The sequence below is a fragment of the Sparus aurata genome, chromosome 3 (assembly GCF_900880675.1).
Source record: "Sparus aurata chromosome 3, fSpaAur1.1, whole genome shotgun sequence".
Lineage (NCBI taxonomy): Eukaryota > Metazoa > Chordata > Actinopteri > Spariformes > Sparidae > Sparus > Sparus aurata.
The window spans coordinates 19716219-19734476 of record NC_044189.1 but is presented as its reverse complement, the minus strand read 5'-3'; the positions used below and the strand labels follow the sequence as shown (position 1 = coordinate 19734476).

The 18258-nt window shown below is 44.6% G+C and overlaps 2 protein-coding genes across 3 annotated transcripts in view; one reads left to right on the top strand and one right to left on the bottom strand.

Moving 5' to 3' along the window:
* The window catches only part of sp4 (sp4 transcription factor), an 8191-nt gene extending 975 nt beyond the window's left edge, over positions 1–7216 (top strand). The window contains exons 2-7 of the mRNA XM_030411384.1: positions 1–11; positions 907–1257; positions 1349–2531; positions 2797–2995; positions 3426–3625; positions 4885–7216. The exon at positions 1–11 is cut by the window's left edge and continues 60 nt beyond it. Of these exons, the coding sequence (XP_030267244.1) occupies positions 1–11; positions 907–1257; positions 1349–2531; positions 2797–2995; positions 3426–3625; positions 4885–5156 (2216 nt within the window). The 3' untranslated portion in view covers positions 5157–7216. The remainder of the gene's footprint in view (positions 12–906; positions 1258–1348; positions 2532–2796; positions 2996–3425; positions 3626–4884) is intronic.
* A 1379-nt stretch (positions 7217–8595) lies between these two features.
* cdca7b (cell division cycle associated 7b) lies at positions 8596–17623 on the bottom strand. 2 transcript variants are annotated; one of them, XM_030411386.1, is made up of 10 exons: positions 17299–17623; positions 14542–14685; positions 14341–14441; positions 13201–13441; positions 13021–13083; positions 11938–12120; positions 11074–11220; positions 10803–10952; positions 9267–9403; positions 8596–9065 (listed from the first exon to the last, which is right to left on the bottom strand). In XM_030411386.1, the coding sequence occupies exons 1-10, from the start codon at positions 17314–17316 to the stop codon at positions 9044–9046; spliced, it is 1206 nt and encodes a 401-aa protein (XP_030267246.1). In that variant the 5' UTR covers positions 17317–17623; the 3' UTR covers positions 8596–9043. The 2 variants fall into 2 exon arrangements, with proteins under 2 accessions (XP_030267246.1, XP_030267245.1); XM_030411385.1 differs by lacking the exon at positions 17299–17623 and adding an exon at positions 15482–15550.
* Positions 17624–18258: the final 635 nt, after the last annotated feature.

Here is an 18258-nt window from a genome sequence, read left to right as displayed (position 1 = left end):
CTGGATCACAGGTAAGCAAACACAACAATTCATCAATAAGGAGAAGAAGTAAGAGTTTATTGGAGTTCATTACTTTTGCTGCCTGGAGGCCAGAAGCGTTCCTCTTCCTCCCCCCTCCCTCCCCCCTCCCTCCCCGCCTGACAGACACCTCTGGGGGCGTTTCTCTGGTGAATTCCACTTCCTGCTTCTGTGCAGCCTGCTGAGAGCAGCCCACAGCTCTGAACAGGCTTATATGGCTGTCACACTTCAGCCACTGTACTTTTGAATTGTCTGTTTGAATCAGGCTCAGCATGATTTAATTCTGCATTTGGATTGATGGTGAAGAGCTGCAGCGTTGGTATGTGACTCTGACTGTGTGGAACTCTATTTTTAGCTGCTGTGTAAAGCTTGTGTACATCTTGGAGATTAATTTGAGTCAGGCAACTATTCTCCAGTGCAGATCCTGTGGAAGGAGCAGTGTTGTGGGCCGGGCCGTGTTCTGTGCTCTGTGCTCTGTTGAGGTGTGTAGCATTAAAAATTTGCCTGCGACCTAGTTCCTTTGAAAGGGAGGAGAGAGAGAGAGAAGGCGGCATTTTCTACCAGTGTTCTGAGAAAAGAGAAATGTGGTTCTCACACGCCCACCCACTCGCTTCCTGTAATACCGCCCACTTCCACTGACAGCTCTCTCTCTTTCCTCTCAGCTCTGAACCAGCCTCACTCTTCTACTCTCTCTTCTTTCTTCAGAGTATTCTTGTATTTTGAGTGCCTGCCCATCTCTTCCCTCCTGACTTCCCTCCTGCATGCTGTACTTTGAGTGTATATGAGCTCTGTGTGTCGGCTGGCTTCTCCTCCCTCCCTCGTCACAGCCTTTAACCGTCTCTCTCTCTGCCCCTCCTTTCCGGCCCTCCTCCGCCCCCTCTCCTCCAGGATTCCTCTCAGCCCTCTCCGTTGGCTCTGCTAGCGGCCACCTGCAGTAAGATCGGAGGGCAGGGGGGAGCGGAGGGGGCTCAGGCCCAGGCGGGAGCCCAGCAGATCCAGGTCCAGGCTGGTCAGATCCAGCTGCAGGGAGGTCAGATCCAGGGTCAGATAGTGGTGGACACCACTGGAGGCCAGGCCCTGGTGCCCCAGCAGCTGGAACTGGTCCCGGCTCAGTTCACGGGGAACGGCTGGCAGATCATTACAACAGCTCCTACGATGGCCAAGGAGAACACCAATCAGCCTGTTGCCGTGACGGTGGCCACCACCTTGGCTAATGACAGTTCACCTGGTGGACGCAAGGTAAAGGCGGTCGGCACACGGCGGGTAGAGCTTCTGTTTTTATTTTGTCTGCCAGCGTTTGTCCTCTAACTGGATCACTGCTCATTTCCAGGTCAAACCAGTGGGTGGGACCAACAGTGTTGCAGCCAGTCAGCAACAGCAGCAGTTCCAGATCATCCAGGTTCAGAACCTACCCAGTGCCGGAGGCGGGGTCCAGTATCAGGTCATCCCTCACCTGCAGACTGCAGATGGACAGCAGATCCATATCAGCCCAGCTCATACAGCCTCCATTGGGGCTCTACCCGAGCAGGTTCAGCTCATCCAGACCCAGAGTCCGAGCCAGACCCAGGCCATCCTGCAGCCAGCCAACCAGCAGACCATCCTGACAAGCACAGCCAATCAGACGGTCCCGCTGCAGATCCGCCCCGCGCAGTCTTTCCCACTGCAGCTGCAGACTCTGCAGGGCTCCCAGACTCCTGTTATGACCACTGTACCCATAAACCTCGGTGGCATGACCCTGGCTCTGCCTGTGATAAATAATGTCGGAGGGGGCGGGGCTGTGCAGCTCATCCAATCAGCCGATGGCACGTTCTCTGTTGCCAATGGCAACCAGCTGGTGACAACAGCAGTGTCCGGAGCAGCTCCTGCTACAGCATCGACTGGCTCAACGGCCGAAGGTGACGGCATCTCAGACGGGACACAAATGGTTTCTGTTGGATCGGAGGCCGGACAAGCTGACACACAAGTGCAGAGCAGCGAGGCGGACTCTCAAAGCCAGAACCAGGCCAACGGGCTTCAGAACCAGACAGATACAGCAGGGACCATCCAGCAGGTGATCGTGGGCCAGGTGGGGCACCAGCTGGTGCAGCAGATCCAGCTGCAGCCCCAGACTCAGAGTCAGGGTCAGGCTCAGCAGCAGCACATTCAGACCCTCCAGCTGGCCCCGGGACAAACCCTGCAGCCCATCCAGGCCTTCCAGAACCCAGCCCAGGTCCTTATTCGCACCCCCACCCTGTCTCCGTCCGGGCAGCTCACCTGGCAAACACTGCAGCTTCCTGGTGGAGTCTCCCTGCAGGGTGGCCTCGGGGCCGCCATGCCACAGCAGCTAACACTGGCCCCCGTGGCCGGAGGGACGACAGTGGGGAGCGGAGGGCTGGTGTCCCTGAGTGGAGCTCCCCTGACGCTGAGCGCAGCACAGATCAACCCGGGGTCTGGGGTACAAACGGTCAGCATCGCAGGGCTGGGCGCTGGGGTGCAGGTGCAGGGTGTCCCCCTCACCATTACTGGTCTACAGGGTAAGGGCACACTAAGGGCTGCTGAGAGAACGTGTGGTGACTGAACCATTACTGTGGGTTAACTGTGTCTGTGTAGAACGAGCATCATTGGTAATTAGTTTCCTGCTCCAGTCTCCATACATTAACAGTCAGAGCTGATCTATGCAGGATGTCTTGCAGACTGTAACTCTGCACTCAAGACAACACAGTTTAGTTTGTCTGTCTGTTTGTCAGACAGTGTGCTTATATTTGATTCAGAAGTTTACACATTTTCATCACCTTTCAGGTCAGCCACAGGGTCAGGATGGGGTCAAAGTTCAGTCGTCTCCCGTGACCGTCACGGTTGGCAACGTGGCGTCAGGCTCATCCATGAGTCCAGACCAGCTGGGCTCCGTACAGAGTTCTTCGGACCAGGAGGGACCGCCCAGCAAGAGACTTCGCCGCGTGGCCTGCTCCTGTCCGAACTGCAGAGATGGAGAGGGAAGGTACAAAAAGAGTAGAAACTCTGAGCCCCCTGCAGAGATGGAGTAGGAAGAGCTGAGTTAGACATGTAGCTGTATGGGAGTTACTGCATTTGTCTATATAGAAAACACTTTCTTTAAATATACAGTAAGTCTCGTGCAAAAAGTAAAAAAATCCCAGAAATCCACAAGTCAGAAATATCGAGATTATTCCAAAACTGCAGCTGAGCCCCATGTCATGGTGGGACAACTGGTCAGACAGATGGTCAGGACACAGTGCAGCTTGTATCCTGAAGTGAGAGATCCGACCTCTCACCACCAAGCTCTTCACATTGTGATGTGGGGCTGGCACCCGAAACATACACTGAGAATATTCAGAGAGCGCTCAAATGTATTCAGCTCTGCTAGAATAATCCGTGGGTCCACCTCCAGCTCACTCCCAACTGTGTTGCAGGAACAGCGGCGACCCCACAAAGAAGAAGCAGCACATCTGCCATATGGAGGGCTGCGGGAAGGTGTACGGCAAGACGTCCCACCTGAGGGCACACCTGCGCTGGCACACCGGCGAGAGGCCGTTTGTGTGTAACTGGATCTTCTGTGGCAAGAGGTTCACGAGGAGCGACGAGCTGCAGAGACACCGGAGAACACACACAGGTAGGCAGAGTGGGGATGAGGGTCACCCCGTCATGTCGATGATCAAGTTTTTAAGGAGACATATTCTGCTTATTTTCAGGTTAGTCAGATATTTTGGGTCACTGCTGGAATAGGTGTTCATTATCAAAAAAGACATCAGGTTTCTCATTCTGTCCAGTGCTGCAGCTCTGTGTTCCCCCTCTGTCTGAAACACTCTGTTTTAGCTCCGCCTCTGAATACCCAGTCTGCTCCAATTGGTCCGCTCACACATGCCTGAGCCAGCACCGTTAACATTAACAACAAAAGAGCAGCTCTGCTGATTCAATTCTTACACTCCAAACCAGCTGCTCGACATAAATCATGCAGATGTTTGACATGGTGATGTATTGTGATGTCACAAAGTCATGGTATTAAAGGCGGGGCTACAGAATAGGCGTTGCAGGAGCAGCGTGTTCTGTGGGAGAGAGGAGATTCTGTTCATATAGACCTTTGGCTTTTCTAACTTTCAAGATGTTTTACATGCTAGAGAACCTTTATAAAACAAAAAAGCCTAATATATCTCCTGTAATCCAGGACTGAATCCAAACTAGGTCTACAACTAACGATGATTTTCATCATGAACACCCACCAACATCTTCAGTGGGAAAGCTAACAATCAGTACACGTTCCCGGGTCAAATGCTCTGCAGTCGTTCTGAGTATTTACAGATTCCAGCTCTGATCAGCAGTGATGGAAACATGACACCCAGGTGGACACGCTTATATTTTTACCCATTCTTCCCGCTAAGATGCTGCAGGCAGCGTCTGGAACATCGCTCCAAGTGTTGAATCTGAAGGAGCCTGAAGTTAAAGACATAAAAAAGGTTTCCTCCCTGTTTTCAGGCGTGCTTGTGACATCGAACGTGACACAGAAGGGAAAACTGAAACTGCCAATGGGAAAGAGTCAGTCACCTAAGATTAGCTGGTTTCTATGAATCTAATAAAGCTGCATTGTATCCGTCTATGAAAAAAAAGCCCAAACATAATCAGTTTTCAGAGTTTGATAGATAATCTCACTTGAGAGGCTCCAACTAGAAAAAAACATGATGATTATTTTCTGTGTGTCTGAGTGTTTCAGCGTTAATACAACTCCTTTAAGAAGACGAGCACAATTTAGAACTTACTGTTCTTCTTCTTTCTATTTCATGACCCTCATTCAGATTGCTTCCTATCAGCTATGCAGTGCAAGCACAAAGTGTCTTCCATGATGAATTCTTCTCTAACTTTGTCCTCTCCCGTCAGGAGAGAAGCGCTTCGAGTGTCCAGAATGCTCCAAGCGCTTCATGCGCAGCGACCACCTCTCCAAGCACATCAAGACCCACCAGAACAAGAAGGGCGGGGCTGCGGTGGCAATCATCACCACTGACGACATGGAGGAAGACGCCCCTGAAGGCCTGGGCGCCTCCCCTCAGATTGTTGCCGTGGCGACCCTCTCACGTGACTCTGACCCTGCTACGCCCACCACCTCTAATCACCTGGAGGAAGAGGAGGAGGAAGAGGAGGAGTTTGAATAGACACTGACTCCTGTCTATTAGAGTCGGAAGGCCGACTTCCTGTTTTTTTGGGAGTCTTTGCAGGGACTGTGAGGGTCTTTACTCTTTCCCTTTTTTTTACTTTTCATTTCACATCATTTTAAAAATGTTGTTCTCTCATGAAAAGGGACTCAAAAGAGACGGGATCATGCAATGAAGTGAAAACGAAAATTATAACATCACAACTAAAAAAAACTAACAGATATAATAACGACGTATGAAAGATTAGTTTGTCATTTATGAGAGCAATCTATGATAATTCCATACATGGCGGGGAAGGAATGTAAGTAGTGTCTAGACTAGCACAAGACAGGAAGTCCTGCTGAACCGATCCAACATCCAGAGACATTTACGCAACAGAATCTAACTCTATGCACAAAGATGTGTTCCTGTTCTCGCCTGTCAGACAGCGCTGAGGGTCAATCATGGTACAGGACTGTTGCAGGGCAGCGGGGGCAGTCTTGGGGTGGATGGTGTGTGTGTGTGTGTGTGTCTGTGTGTGTTTGAAAGTGCGTGTGTGTGTGTTCCCATGCTGTCATGGAGAGGATCTACCTAATTTGAGTTTTATTCATGGTTCAGGTTCAGTCTTCAGACCAGATTCAGGTGTTGATTCCTTCGAGACCAGTCAGCGGATAAACTGTTATTGAAGAAGAGAGGAGATGATTCTAAAAAAAAAAAAAAAGAACTAAAAAAAGCACATATAAGGAGATTTATAAATAATGCATTCCTATCCAGGCGCAGTGGCCATTAGAAAAAAGGTTTCTATAGAGAAAAACAATCTAGCTTTCTACAACTTTGTTTGTGTAGTGAAAGCAATACTATAATGACAATCCTAGTGAAACCATGTTTACATTGTCAGGGGAAGTTTCTCTGTTAATAAAAAAGCCAGTTCGCTCCAAGATTCGGGGGACACGTCTGAAAGCAGTGCCGTCGTCTGAGCAGAGCCAGTTACTTTGCCGATACCACAGGGTGGCTTTAACATCGCGGCTGCAGCTCCATCCAGCGCCACTTTGTTATTTTTCCATGGTCAGCTACCGTCAGATGGTTCCTGGTAGATGTTAGACAGCGGCACAGTCACTGAGGTCGCGTTTTGCCTCCTGTGCTCCAGTGACGACCCCTCTCCACCGCTCACCCTGCTACGTGACCCATGTGCCACAATTGCCTTAACACAAGCTGTTGTACAGAGGGGAGTTCAGGGCGAGGCGGGTGGAAACGGGGTGACACAGAGCAGACCACAGCACAGACAGGTGAGGCGTGAGCAGAGCTGTGGGAGGGAGAGGGTCGGGCTACTTAGCTGTGTGGATATTATGAGATGTTTTCTGGTGGTGTTGCTCTGTGTTAGTTCAGTGCGTACCTTCTTTTTGAATTAAAGATTATTTTATTTGATAGGAATTTCTCGATTGTTTTACACAGTCCCCTCCCAGTATGTTGACACACAGGACCCCAGTGTGTGACGGCTAATTTATTATTTATCCTTGATTTGTACTCTTTGCCTTTTGCTGGACTTGTATTTGTGTGCGTTGATTCTGAGGTTGTGTACAGCATGTTTCAGTTTTTTCGCCGTAGTGCTGCTTCTTTCTTCTTTACTCTTTGTGCTTCGGTTTTCTTTTTTCTACGTCTGACCATTGCTGTTCACTTCTTCTCTCTGCGCCATAAACGTGTTTTCAGAGAAAAATAAATAACAAAAGAAGAAGAAAGCAAAAAAAGTTACTATTTGTTTAAAGTTGAAAAGGTTGATACCAAACAGATTTAGATGTTTTTTGGTAATATTTTGTGTGACAACCAACTTTTCTTTCTTGGATATTTTGTAGTGACATCTCATTTGTAAATCTTTTTCTAAAGATGTTTGTTCGTCTCCATGACATTTGATAATGGGTTTTTTGCCAGGTCAGCCTCAAAGGCTCCAGTTTATTGATATTTTTAAAACTGGTTTGTACAAACGTGTTATGTCAATAAAAAAAATTAAAAAAGGACAACTTCAAGCAGAAAAGATGCTTTGCCTGCATAACACTTGACAATAAAGTGATTTAAACTGTCTTAAATCCCTGTGATGCTCCAGTATCTGTGTTAGTCTAATAAACCACACACACACACACACACACACACACACACACTTTCTGCTGCGGGGATCCAACCTGTGACCGCTCAGTGACAGGGCAGCTACCAAACAAAAACACAACGGCTGCCTTGACTGAGTTATTCTGGTCTGTGTGGACCGATAATGACAATAAACTACTTCACACAACATGAGAGAGAGTGTGAGGGTTCATCATCATCATCATCATCATCAGGTTGCTGTTTACAAAAAGTGTCCTGCAGCAGCAGCTCACACACCCTGAGACATGTTTGTCGTTAGAAGCACTTCAGAAACACCTGAATCTACAAACCGACACCCTCGGGTGTTTGTAGAGTTTAGAAGGTTTAATGTAATGAACTGTTCAAGTGTCTGAATGCAGACGGAGCTTTGAAGTTCTCTCTCCTTTACTTTCACCACTTTGGATGTTAAAATCAACACCAATAACTGCAGGGTTAAACACTGGGCTGAAAGCTTAAAGGGTAACTCCACCAATTATACACATTAAAAAGTGTTTACAGGTCTTGGAGAGAACTAATGCAACTAACTAATGTGGGAAAAGTAGTATAAAGGAGCTGCATGATATCTGAGATATGATATGATATCATTTCCACAAGTGATGTCATTCAGTGGCTAAGGTGCATTGTGGGTAATGAAGACACCAGGTTTTGAAAAGGAAGAAGAGTGTGTGGAATAAAGTGCTAGACCAGTGGACTGCTGTTCAAAACCTGGAGCCTACATGACCTAGAATACAACTATTGAATGACATCACTTGTGGAAATGTCTCAGAAATCATGCAGCTTCCTTTAGACTACTTTTTCCACACGCGTGTTAGTTCACCCGAGACCTGTAAACACACTTTAATGTGTACAGTTGGTGGAGTTAAGTGACATCACATACTACTATTTCAGATCAAGATGTGATCAGAAACAAGTTTTAACACATCTTTATATTTCTCTCAGTGTTTGCCTCATGACCGACCAGTGACCTCAGGTTGACCCCTGCCCTGCAGCAATGCTACCATGTCTTTATATAAGATCAGCTGCCGGCTCCCCGATCACCTCTGGAGCAAAGATTTGACCTGGATCTGACCCCACGTACCTGGAGAAGTCATACCAGGTACACAGCAGCCAAACAGCAGCCACACACACACACACACACACACACACACACACACACTATTGTTCAGACAGCTCAAAAGATGTGAGCATTCTCCAAAATGTACAATTTTAGGCTTGACTGTCCTCCTTATAAAAGACTCTTTGGTGTAGTGTTGACAATTACAGCGAGCAGAGACAGTTAAGAGACTGCATAAGAATATATAAAAGAACAGAACATGGCAAATCATTGAGATGATGCCATTCTTTATTCAACGTTACAGTGGACTGACAAGAAAGCTGCAATGTTGCTCACTTTTTAGAAAAGGCAGTTGGTATAAAAAGGCTCCTTTTGCATCCGTAACACAGAAAGTAACCAAACATTCAACTGGCTACAGAGAACATCAGAAGGTAGACATTAACATGTACACTCAGAGCCGAGTTCTGACTTTAAGACAATAAAAAACATGCCTGCAGCGTATGCAGCCTTAAATCATAGTATATAGAACATATAAACAGGGGATGTGCCTTGTGTTAAGGTGACAATAGAAAACATTTTTTTGATTGTTCCTCTAGTTAGAAAAAGAAACAGGTCCATCTAAACCTACAAATGTGCATTAAAATGAGTTCTACAGTACTGTGCAGCCCGAGCGTCTGCAGGTAGCAGCTGTACGAGCTCCCGGTCTCCTCTCTGGACGTTACTGCAGCTCCTTCTGAATGCTGCAACGAGACAACACAACACATGAGCTCCATCTGCTGTCTGCGCAGCTCTCAGTACAACTTTCAATGATTTGTTGGGGGTTTTACTTGTTTTAATGACTGACAGTTTAAATGAATGATACTTTTTCTCAGTCACTTGGCATAGATATTAATTGTCATGTGAATAATGTACTCAGTGCAGTAGCACAGACGGTTCAGTACCTCTCCAGATACTCATGGACGTTGTCGTGGCCGTTGTAGCGGGCCAATCCCACCAGGATGCCTGTAGCACAGCGGCCCTCCTTCTTACGGCACAGACTGCAGTTACACATCCCACGGCAGAGAGGACACGACCAGTCCTACAAACAAAGGTTCAAATTGACTGGTACTGTATCGAAGTACTTGTAGTCTGACATGCACCGGTATGAAAACTCCTTTTCCTATTTTCTTTTACAAAAAATCCTTCATGGGGTCATTTATAATGATTCAATCTGAAGTTTACACTTTCAGATGAAACTTAACAGAAAGGTTCATGGTCACTTCATATATTGTTACATATCTTGTCAAATCATTGAATCTGTATCTATTCAGCATATTTACAGTATTTTTTTTTACTCCAATATCATTACTGGCATCGGCCACATAAATCCAATATTGATCATGAAAAGTACCCAAAAGTCATACTTGAATAAAAGTAAAGATATCCTGTTAAAATATTACTTTAGGTAAAAGGGAAAGTCAACGGTAGCAAAAGTACTCAAGTAAAAGTCTTAAAGTATATGAAATAAACTTTACTTAATTATCAGAAGTACCAGTAAACTATACATATATCTATATTTATGTGTACACTGTGTACTATGGGTTGACCGATTGTCGATCTGATTGATTATTCGATCCAATATTCAGCATTTTTCTGATTTACAGAATCTGTTTTTTGTTTTTTTTGGGGTTAGGGTAGGGTTAGGGTTTTTGTAAAAATGTGCTACTTTGGCCGAGATGCATCTCGTTATCTGCAAAGTAATCTGTAACCAAAGTTATCAAATAGATGTAGTGGAGTAGAAGTAACACACTTTATAAACCAGCAGACAATGGAAATACAAGAACCTCAGAATGTCAGGTCCAGCACCAGAGTTAATGTGTTAGTTACATGCTATCACTGGTCACGCTCTAGTTTTTTTTAACACACACACCAACATGCAGTTCAGTGTGAGCACTGAATAATGCAGCTGCATGTTTACAGAACAACTCTTAATCTCCTCCAACAGTTCAGCTGAAGTGTCTCTAGGTGGTGCTCTCTGCTTTATGTGTTCAGCTACTCATGTTCTCACTGCTCTGTTGAAAACTAAACTGTCATTTAAAAAAGACGTCAGTAAGGCTGTTGACCAAAATGTTAAAAGAACCACACGTTTCCTCCCAGATACAAAAACTAAACAGCCCAACAGATAATCAAAAAGCCTTTCGTAATGCTGTGTGTGAAAAGTCTGTAGTACAACCCACAAACATCACAACATTTTATATTCCTGTTTAAAACTAAAATTAACACATATAGTGACAAATACATACAAGAGTATAACTTACATTTAGGCAAATTATCTTTTAATGTATATCTTTTACAATGCAAAGTGATATAAAATCCAGCAAATTCAGGTTTGATGAACTTTTTGTTTTTCATTACGGTCTCTTTTCAGTCCCAGAGGAGCCCACACTCACCTCAAGTATACGAAATACAAAGAGAGAGAAACGTGTGTTAGTACTGACCGGGTCGAGCAGCACAGTGCGTACGTCCTCTCCGTAGCGGTTCTTCAAGCAGGGCCCACAGAACTGACCTTTGGCCCCCACACAGAAACCACTGCGACACACTGTCTTTGTGTCCACAGTCTTCTGTCTGCACTGGTGACACGAGCTGCCCTGGAAGAAAATCATTAACATACAATTAAAAACTGCACTAACCCAGCAGGAAACCAGACCGCCTAGTACAGTCCAGCACCAGCACCAGCACCAGCACCACTGAAGTCCTGATGTGACTCACATTCTCCTTGTCCCAGATCTTGTCTTTGCTGCGGTACGCTATGTTGTCCAGGTCTTCTTTGGTGATCTCGTCGACCGACCTCACGTCATACTGGCTCTTCCTGACCCTCGTCCTCCTCCGTCCCTCTCCAGCATGCTCCTTGTCCACCTGCCCAATCACAACTCACGGAGTGAAGCTCAAACAGGTCACTGCTATTTAGCCAATAAAATCTTCAAAGTATCTTTAAATAAGTATATGGTGTCTGGGATTAATTTTTATAAAGAATGTTAAGATGACTTGTTAACTAACTGATGTTTTTAATGCCACAGCTCGCCTCCCTCCATGACAAACGAGCCCCCACGCCACTATTTTACAGGGGCACCGTCACTGCCACCTGGTTTAACACGTTTCTTATGGTCGCTTTCAAGAAATATAAACAAGCCAGCGTGTTTTTGCCACAGTACCACAGTGAGCACTGGTGCAGCCAGACCTTTCTCCAGCGCTCACACAGCACAGTGGAGTTAAGTCAGGCTGTGCTGGAGTAGCTTTGGCATGCTTGCGTGGACCATGTTTCTGCTATAACTGTGTACACTGAAGACGCACGTAACGTATTGTCCTTCAATGACTTCAGCAACACAAAATGTTAAGTATCTGATTGAAGGTTTATCCACATTCAATCAAAGCCTTTCCCCCGTTTACAGTAAAGAGCGCATTTACAGTGCAGATGATAAGCAATCAGTATAATACCAGTAATAATGACTCCTATATCAAAAAAGTTTCCCTTTCCCATAATCTTAACTGCATTACATGATCATGAGCTGTGTGGGACTGCATTCACACCGGATATGTCAGCATACAGTGTGAAGTGTGTGTTGCACACTGTACCTCCACCAGCCTCCTGATATCTACAGTCTTGGGGCTTCTGCAGGTGAGCGGCTCGCTCTTTTCCTCCACCGCAAAGTTCTCAGGAGGACGAGCCTTACGGGACGGGTTCCTCCTCTCTGACCCCACCTCTGGTTCAAACTTGCGTTTCCGAGGCGTTGTCTTCTCTGACACTCGCTTCTTCTTCTGCAGAGATAACCAGACAGTGGTGAGTTTGTACCGTGCATGATTATTACTCACATTGCTGGTTGTAGAGTCTGACAGCAGCAGGAAGGAAGGACCTGTGATACCTCTCCTTCACACACACTTGGGGTGTATTAGCCTATCGCTGAAGGAGCTGCTCGGTGCTGTGATTGTGACCTGCAGGAGGTGGGACTCCTGCACCAGCAGTGAGGACAGCTTGTCCATCATCCTGCTCTCTCCCACCACCTGCACTGGGTCCAGAGGATCTCAGAATGGAGCTGGCCTTCTTGATAAGTTTATCCAGTCTCCTCCTGTCTGCTGCTGAGATGCTGCTGCTCCAGCAGACTACTCCATAGGAAATGACTGATGCCACCACAGAGTCATAGAAAGAGGTCATGAGGTCCCCTGCAGTCCAAAGGACCTGAGCTTCCTCAGCAGATACTGTCGGCTCTGACCTTTCTTATATGTGGCTGCAGTGTGATCAGTACATATAAACACAACAACAAATAGATGGTTCTTTTATTAGATCAATGCCTTTATTTTGTGTTGTTTTGTATGCATTTTTTTGTGGAGTTGTGTGTATTTTAAAAAGCCCATCTACACCAGAGAGGGATACTGCGTACCATCTTGTCCCACAGCTTTAACACATAGAAACCAAAGTAATGTTGTGGTCTTTTCCAAATATCAACATCCAGGTTGTTAATCATCTATTAAACTATCCAACTGTTGTTCCTATGAACTCTGGATGCACTTATTTTGAGTTTCTTGGGATAAAGCTGTCTGCCAAATGAATGCAACGTCATTTTACTGGTGATCAATACTCTTTATATGAGCTGGTTGTTTCCAGCTGAGTGCATGTTCATCTCTCTGTTGTGAGAAACTGGTGCTGGTGTTTATACTCACTTGAGGTGTGGAGGGCAGAGTCAGGTCAGCCATGCTGCTCAGATCAGCAAACAGCTTAGCCAGCTAAAAGACAACAGAGACGACCACAGTCACACGACATCTGACAGAAGATGGACTGTATCAGCTCATACAGTTTGTCAGGATCTGGAGAAAACACTAAATCTGGTGAGGGTTCAATACCATGGCCTTGTTTTCCTTAATGTTCTTGTCTCGTTTCCTGAGGCTCTGAGACAGGACCTCCTCTTTGTCTTTGTCTTCCTCCTCCTCCTCTTCCTCCTCCTCCTCATCCTGCTGCTGCTGCTGCTGCTTTGTCCTCTGCCTTTTGCTGGCTCTCCGTGAAGGACGAGTTTCTTCAACTGGCTTTTTGATTATTTTCTCTTGTGGTTCCTTTTTGGGGGTAGAGAGCCTTTTGACTGGGAACCTGAGGAGCAACAATAAATCAGGATTGTTATCTAATCACTGGAGAATCCCAAAGTCATCACAGCAATAAACTCAATAACGACATGAATGATGTAAGGGATAATGTATAGAACTGCAGTCATTATCAGAAAAATAAGTACCTGCAGATTCGTCCTGCAAACCGGTTCTTGACCGGTGAAGAAAACTCAGCCTTTTGCCAAGAGTCGAAATCACCGTGTTTTCCAAAAATATTAGAGTTAATGTGAAACCCATCCATACTAGTGGCCTAGGAGGATGTTTTTTTCCGATATAAAGTAGACTACAGATCAGCTGACGTCGCAAACCCTAACCCGACTGAAGATGCTGGGGTGAAAAGTGACCGGACTACTTGCGGAGCAAAGATTTTAGAGCGCGGAGTGCTACGAAATACAAAAAGGCCACTTTCCTTTACGATGGTCAAATGTGCTTAGCAGCGGTCAATTATACAAAAATAATTGACCGCTGAACGCTGAGAAACCCCATTCAAGTGAATGGAGCGTTCTACAGCATTAAGAAGAGCCGTGTAATGAAATCATGATAATCCGATCTTGCTGTAGAGTTTACACCAAGTTTTTTTTATGTGTTTTCATTATTCTGATTAAGATCCGATCTCTCCTCCAGAGTTCTTGTAAATTTGGCAAATCTGATAACTTTGTGTTTGTTTTGTAGTAAAAAAAAAAAAAGGGAAACCCTTATATCCTTTTTTCCACCCTTATTGCTCTGATACAGATCACATTTAATAACTAGGTTGTAAATGGGGTGATTGATCAGGATTTCTCAATGTGATGAGATACAACTGATCAGATCATCTTTAGGTGAAATAAAAAAGGTGCAGCACCTATTCTCTCGCTGACCGACTATCTGACACACATACTCACACACCTCAGGGCTACTAAGAGACTCCTCCTTTTTGACGGCTGGGCCTCTTCGCCATCAGAGTAGAATCCTGTGTCCACGTCGCTATCCTCCTCTGAATCCACCACCTGGAGAAAACCAGAGGAAGAAGTCTTCAGTCTGATGCTTTGGCCGTGGTATTGAACACATTCGCATTAAATAATGGAGCCAACAACAAATGCTTCATACCTTGTTTCTGAGCCGTTTATTAAAACACCCTCCGTCTTCTTCTTCTTCATCCTCACTGAAACCTTCAAACTCCTCCTCACTGTCTGACTGGCTGAACAGGTGAGCCAGTTCTGCAGTGATAAACTTGGATTTGAAACATGGAGCCTGTTGGCAGACATATCAAGCACTTTCTGGGTCATTCACCGGTCAAATCACACAAGTACCCTGTGCAATTTTCTCTCCCTATATTAACACAACATATTTTTTTTCTTAAGTTGGTTCCTGTTCTGTTCATCTTGTGCATGTGTTGTTGATATGATACACAATCCTTGAGTCCCAACAATGGTGTGGAACTATTCCACTGATCAACAGGTGGCAGTAACATGCCAAGATATGCTGCAATACATCAACAAAGACTGGAAAAAAAGAAGACTGCACACATGGTTGTTAACGATGTGGGATTTCTATTTTAGTTTTAAACCAGCTTTACACATATTTTCTGGGGAAAATAATTAACTCAACACCTTTGCTAGACTACAAGGATACATACAATGAGTTTGGGGAGTAAAACTGAATATACAGGAACAACTTCCTACATTATTTTTCCCCCAATTGAGCACCATTCAGTCAGCAGACGTCCTTGGTCACGAATGCTGTAATCCATTGCAAGTTGGAAGTCGATATTTCCGTGTTTGAATTCAAAATTCTCGATCTAAATGCAGTGAAGTCTCATGATGAAGTCTCACGATGAAGTCTGTGGACTTCACAAGCAACTTCAGCAGCTGATAAAACAGTATCTTCTTTAAAAACAGAAGGGATGCATAAACTTGTACCACCATGTATGCAAAGACTTCTATCAACTATAAAGCAAGGGAAGGAAAAATTAAAAAACGATGAAACGGTAAAAGCTAATTGTTCACTGTGTGTTTATGTCAGTGTGGCTGGGCTTGATGGATCTTGCCTGAGTTTCCAACTTGGGTGACAGTTCCTTTGCACTTTCCAGGTCGGAGGTCATTTTTCCCCGAGTTGGAAGAGCAATGGATTGCAACATTAGTGAATGCTGCGGGAACAATGTGGTTAGTTCAGCTGCGCCACTCGGCAGTTTGCCAGGATCACCTGAATCGGGGCAGGCTGTTGTTGAAGTAAACGTGTTTTCTGGAGTTTACGCTGGCAGAAACCAAACTAAACCCAAGGACGTCCTTATCGCTACAGGCCAGGGCAGCTTCTCAGCCACAACAGGGCAGAGTTAAGTGGAAAAGGAACAGACACTTTGACCTTGTGCTTATCTTTTCTTTTTTCTTATTTTCGACATTGGCTGTACTTCCTCATTGTTCGGGGCCCCAGAGACACAAATACTGTTGTAATTCATGGGTCAACTGAAATGTCAGGGCTCATACTAATAATTAGTTATCAAGGAGAACCACTATTTTAACTGATATTAATTTGAAGTGAAAATTTAAATCTTAGTGTCAAAATTTTGAAAGACCACTACTACTCTACAAAAGAACTGTTCTCAAGTACAATTTTGAGGTTATTTACAAGGTTATTTCCATTTTCTGAAACTTTATACTTTAACTGCATTACATTTATACAATAGCTTTAGCTAAAAGTGACTAGCAGATCCAGATTTAGCAGTATTAATAGGTCATTACTTGTGATGTTTAACAAACCAGATAGCGTTGTGGGGGACATTGAGTGAGACCACATAGTGGTAACTACAGACAGAGAAAAGGATGCTGCATCAAGTATTTAATTGATAAATCAATATAACCTTAATGTCAAACAGGCAAGAAAGTACCCATACCAGTAACTGAAAAAATGCGTGGCCTGGCTGTTAATCGGTCTATCCCTATTACAAATCAATTAATACTAATTCAACCATTCCCTCAGATACTTTCCTTCGGACCTACTTAAGACCCAAAATGTAAAAACGTTTGAAGGGGGAACCTTCTTGCAATTTGGTCTTGTACATTTGATCAGGGAACTCAAATCTGGAAATTACATCACAGCATAACTAGTTATTTCACAAAGCAGACGTACGTATCTATACAAATCTGTTGTTTTCTCTGTTGCAGGTTTATAAACATGTTATCAGTTCAGACTTATCTTTGCAAATCATGACACATTAAGCTAAATATAACAATGTTAGGGTTGTTACAGCTGCGTCAAACTGTTTACATGTAGCTCTTTCATGGCCTCTTATGACAACAGTGTTCAGGCCTTTGAGATTATTCGGGACCATAGTGGATTTTAAGGCCCTGAGTCTTTGTTAAATATGTGTGAGGCTGTTTTTTCTTTTCTTTAAAAAAAAAAAGAAAAAAAAAAGACAATCAGGGTCAGGTTGGATCTGATGTCCCTGTCGCATTTGTTGACAGCTGGACCATCCTGTGACAGGACAGATCTTCCATGTTCCCTCTGAACACTGAACTGAACTCCTTCATGCTGAGCGTTAGTTAGCACACAGTTCAGGTTAGGACTCACCTGCGATGTGAGGCGGATCACGTGGAAGCTAGCTGGTTAACCAGGTCAAAACAAAGACGTGCGACAGATTCAGTCAGTCACATTATGACATGATAGCTTTAGCTACAGCCAAAAACCATCTTATTCGGAGCAGAAAGACATAAAAGCACATTTTCAATAGAGCTCTCTGGGACCAACAACGTTAGCTAACTTGGATGATAACAATGGTGGCCACTTTGGGTTATTGTGACTTTTCTTCACTACAAAAACCGACGTGGAAAAGAGGGCTGTGTTCACACACACTGCTGTGCCGCTTACCTTTGACTTGAGGGTCATTTTTTCCTCCGTTTTGCACCAAATTTCCGTCACACAGAAACTTTAGTCTTGAATCACAAAACGCAGTGAGGAGAGGTGGATTTAAACATCAACCGCTAGAGAAGTCTGGTGATTGCAAAAGTGGGTGTTTTGTTGTCGGTCGCCTGATACCAAAATGTGTTGTTAAGTCCAATACTTGTAGTTATGACATTCTACTAAAGACTATACATGTAGAGAGAGCATTCGTTCAATTGTAATTTTTGATTAAGGTGTTTGTCTTTACGTTTAAGAGCAGTCCTTCTTCTGGCTCCCCCCCGCTCTCACAATGGTGCAGTCCGTCCTTTCGCGCGGAAACGGTATATGGGCGTGGTTATCCTCCACAATACTATCGTCCCATGGACTGTAAATGAATGTGTCTTCTCCTTGACTGTCTGTCTGCCTTTGTGTCATAAATTAATGATTGTGTATCATTATCAGTCTGAACACAGGTGGAACAGGTGCATTCACACTTTTAAGGTGTTTCTACTCCACTGAAGTTCAAAGAAACATTTTGTGGCCCACTTTTTACTTATATTTCTTTAGTTAGTTTGTAATTTATGATTCCCCATGGTGTGCTGTTATGGTTAATCTACTGTAGGCCTATAAAGTAGTTCAAGCTGCATTTAGACTGAAACAGTTTGTGTATCAAAGGTGCTCTGTGTGTAAAAACAAATGTATGTTTACATATCTGGCAAAAATGCATTGCTCACAGACTCCACATGAAACATTTGCAACAATGATTTTAAGTCCTAAATGCTTTACATTTGTGCTAGCTGCTAGTCGTCTATTGTGCTGCCTTTTTGTCCATTGTTGTGGTCATTTGTACATTAATGTGGCCAATAGCATTAAAACCTGCAGCACGTATGCGTCTTACAGGATCCATGCCTTCACACACACGCACAACAAAACAAACATTGCTCTATA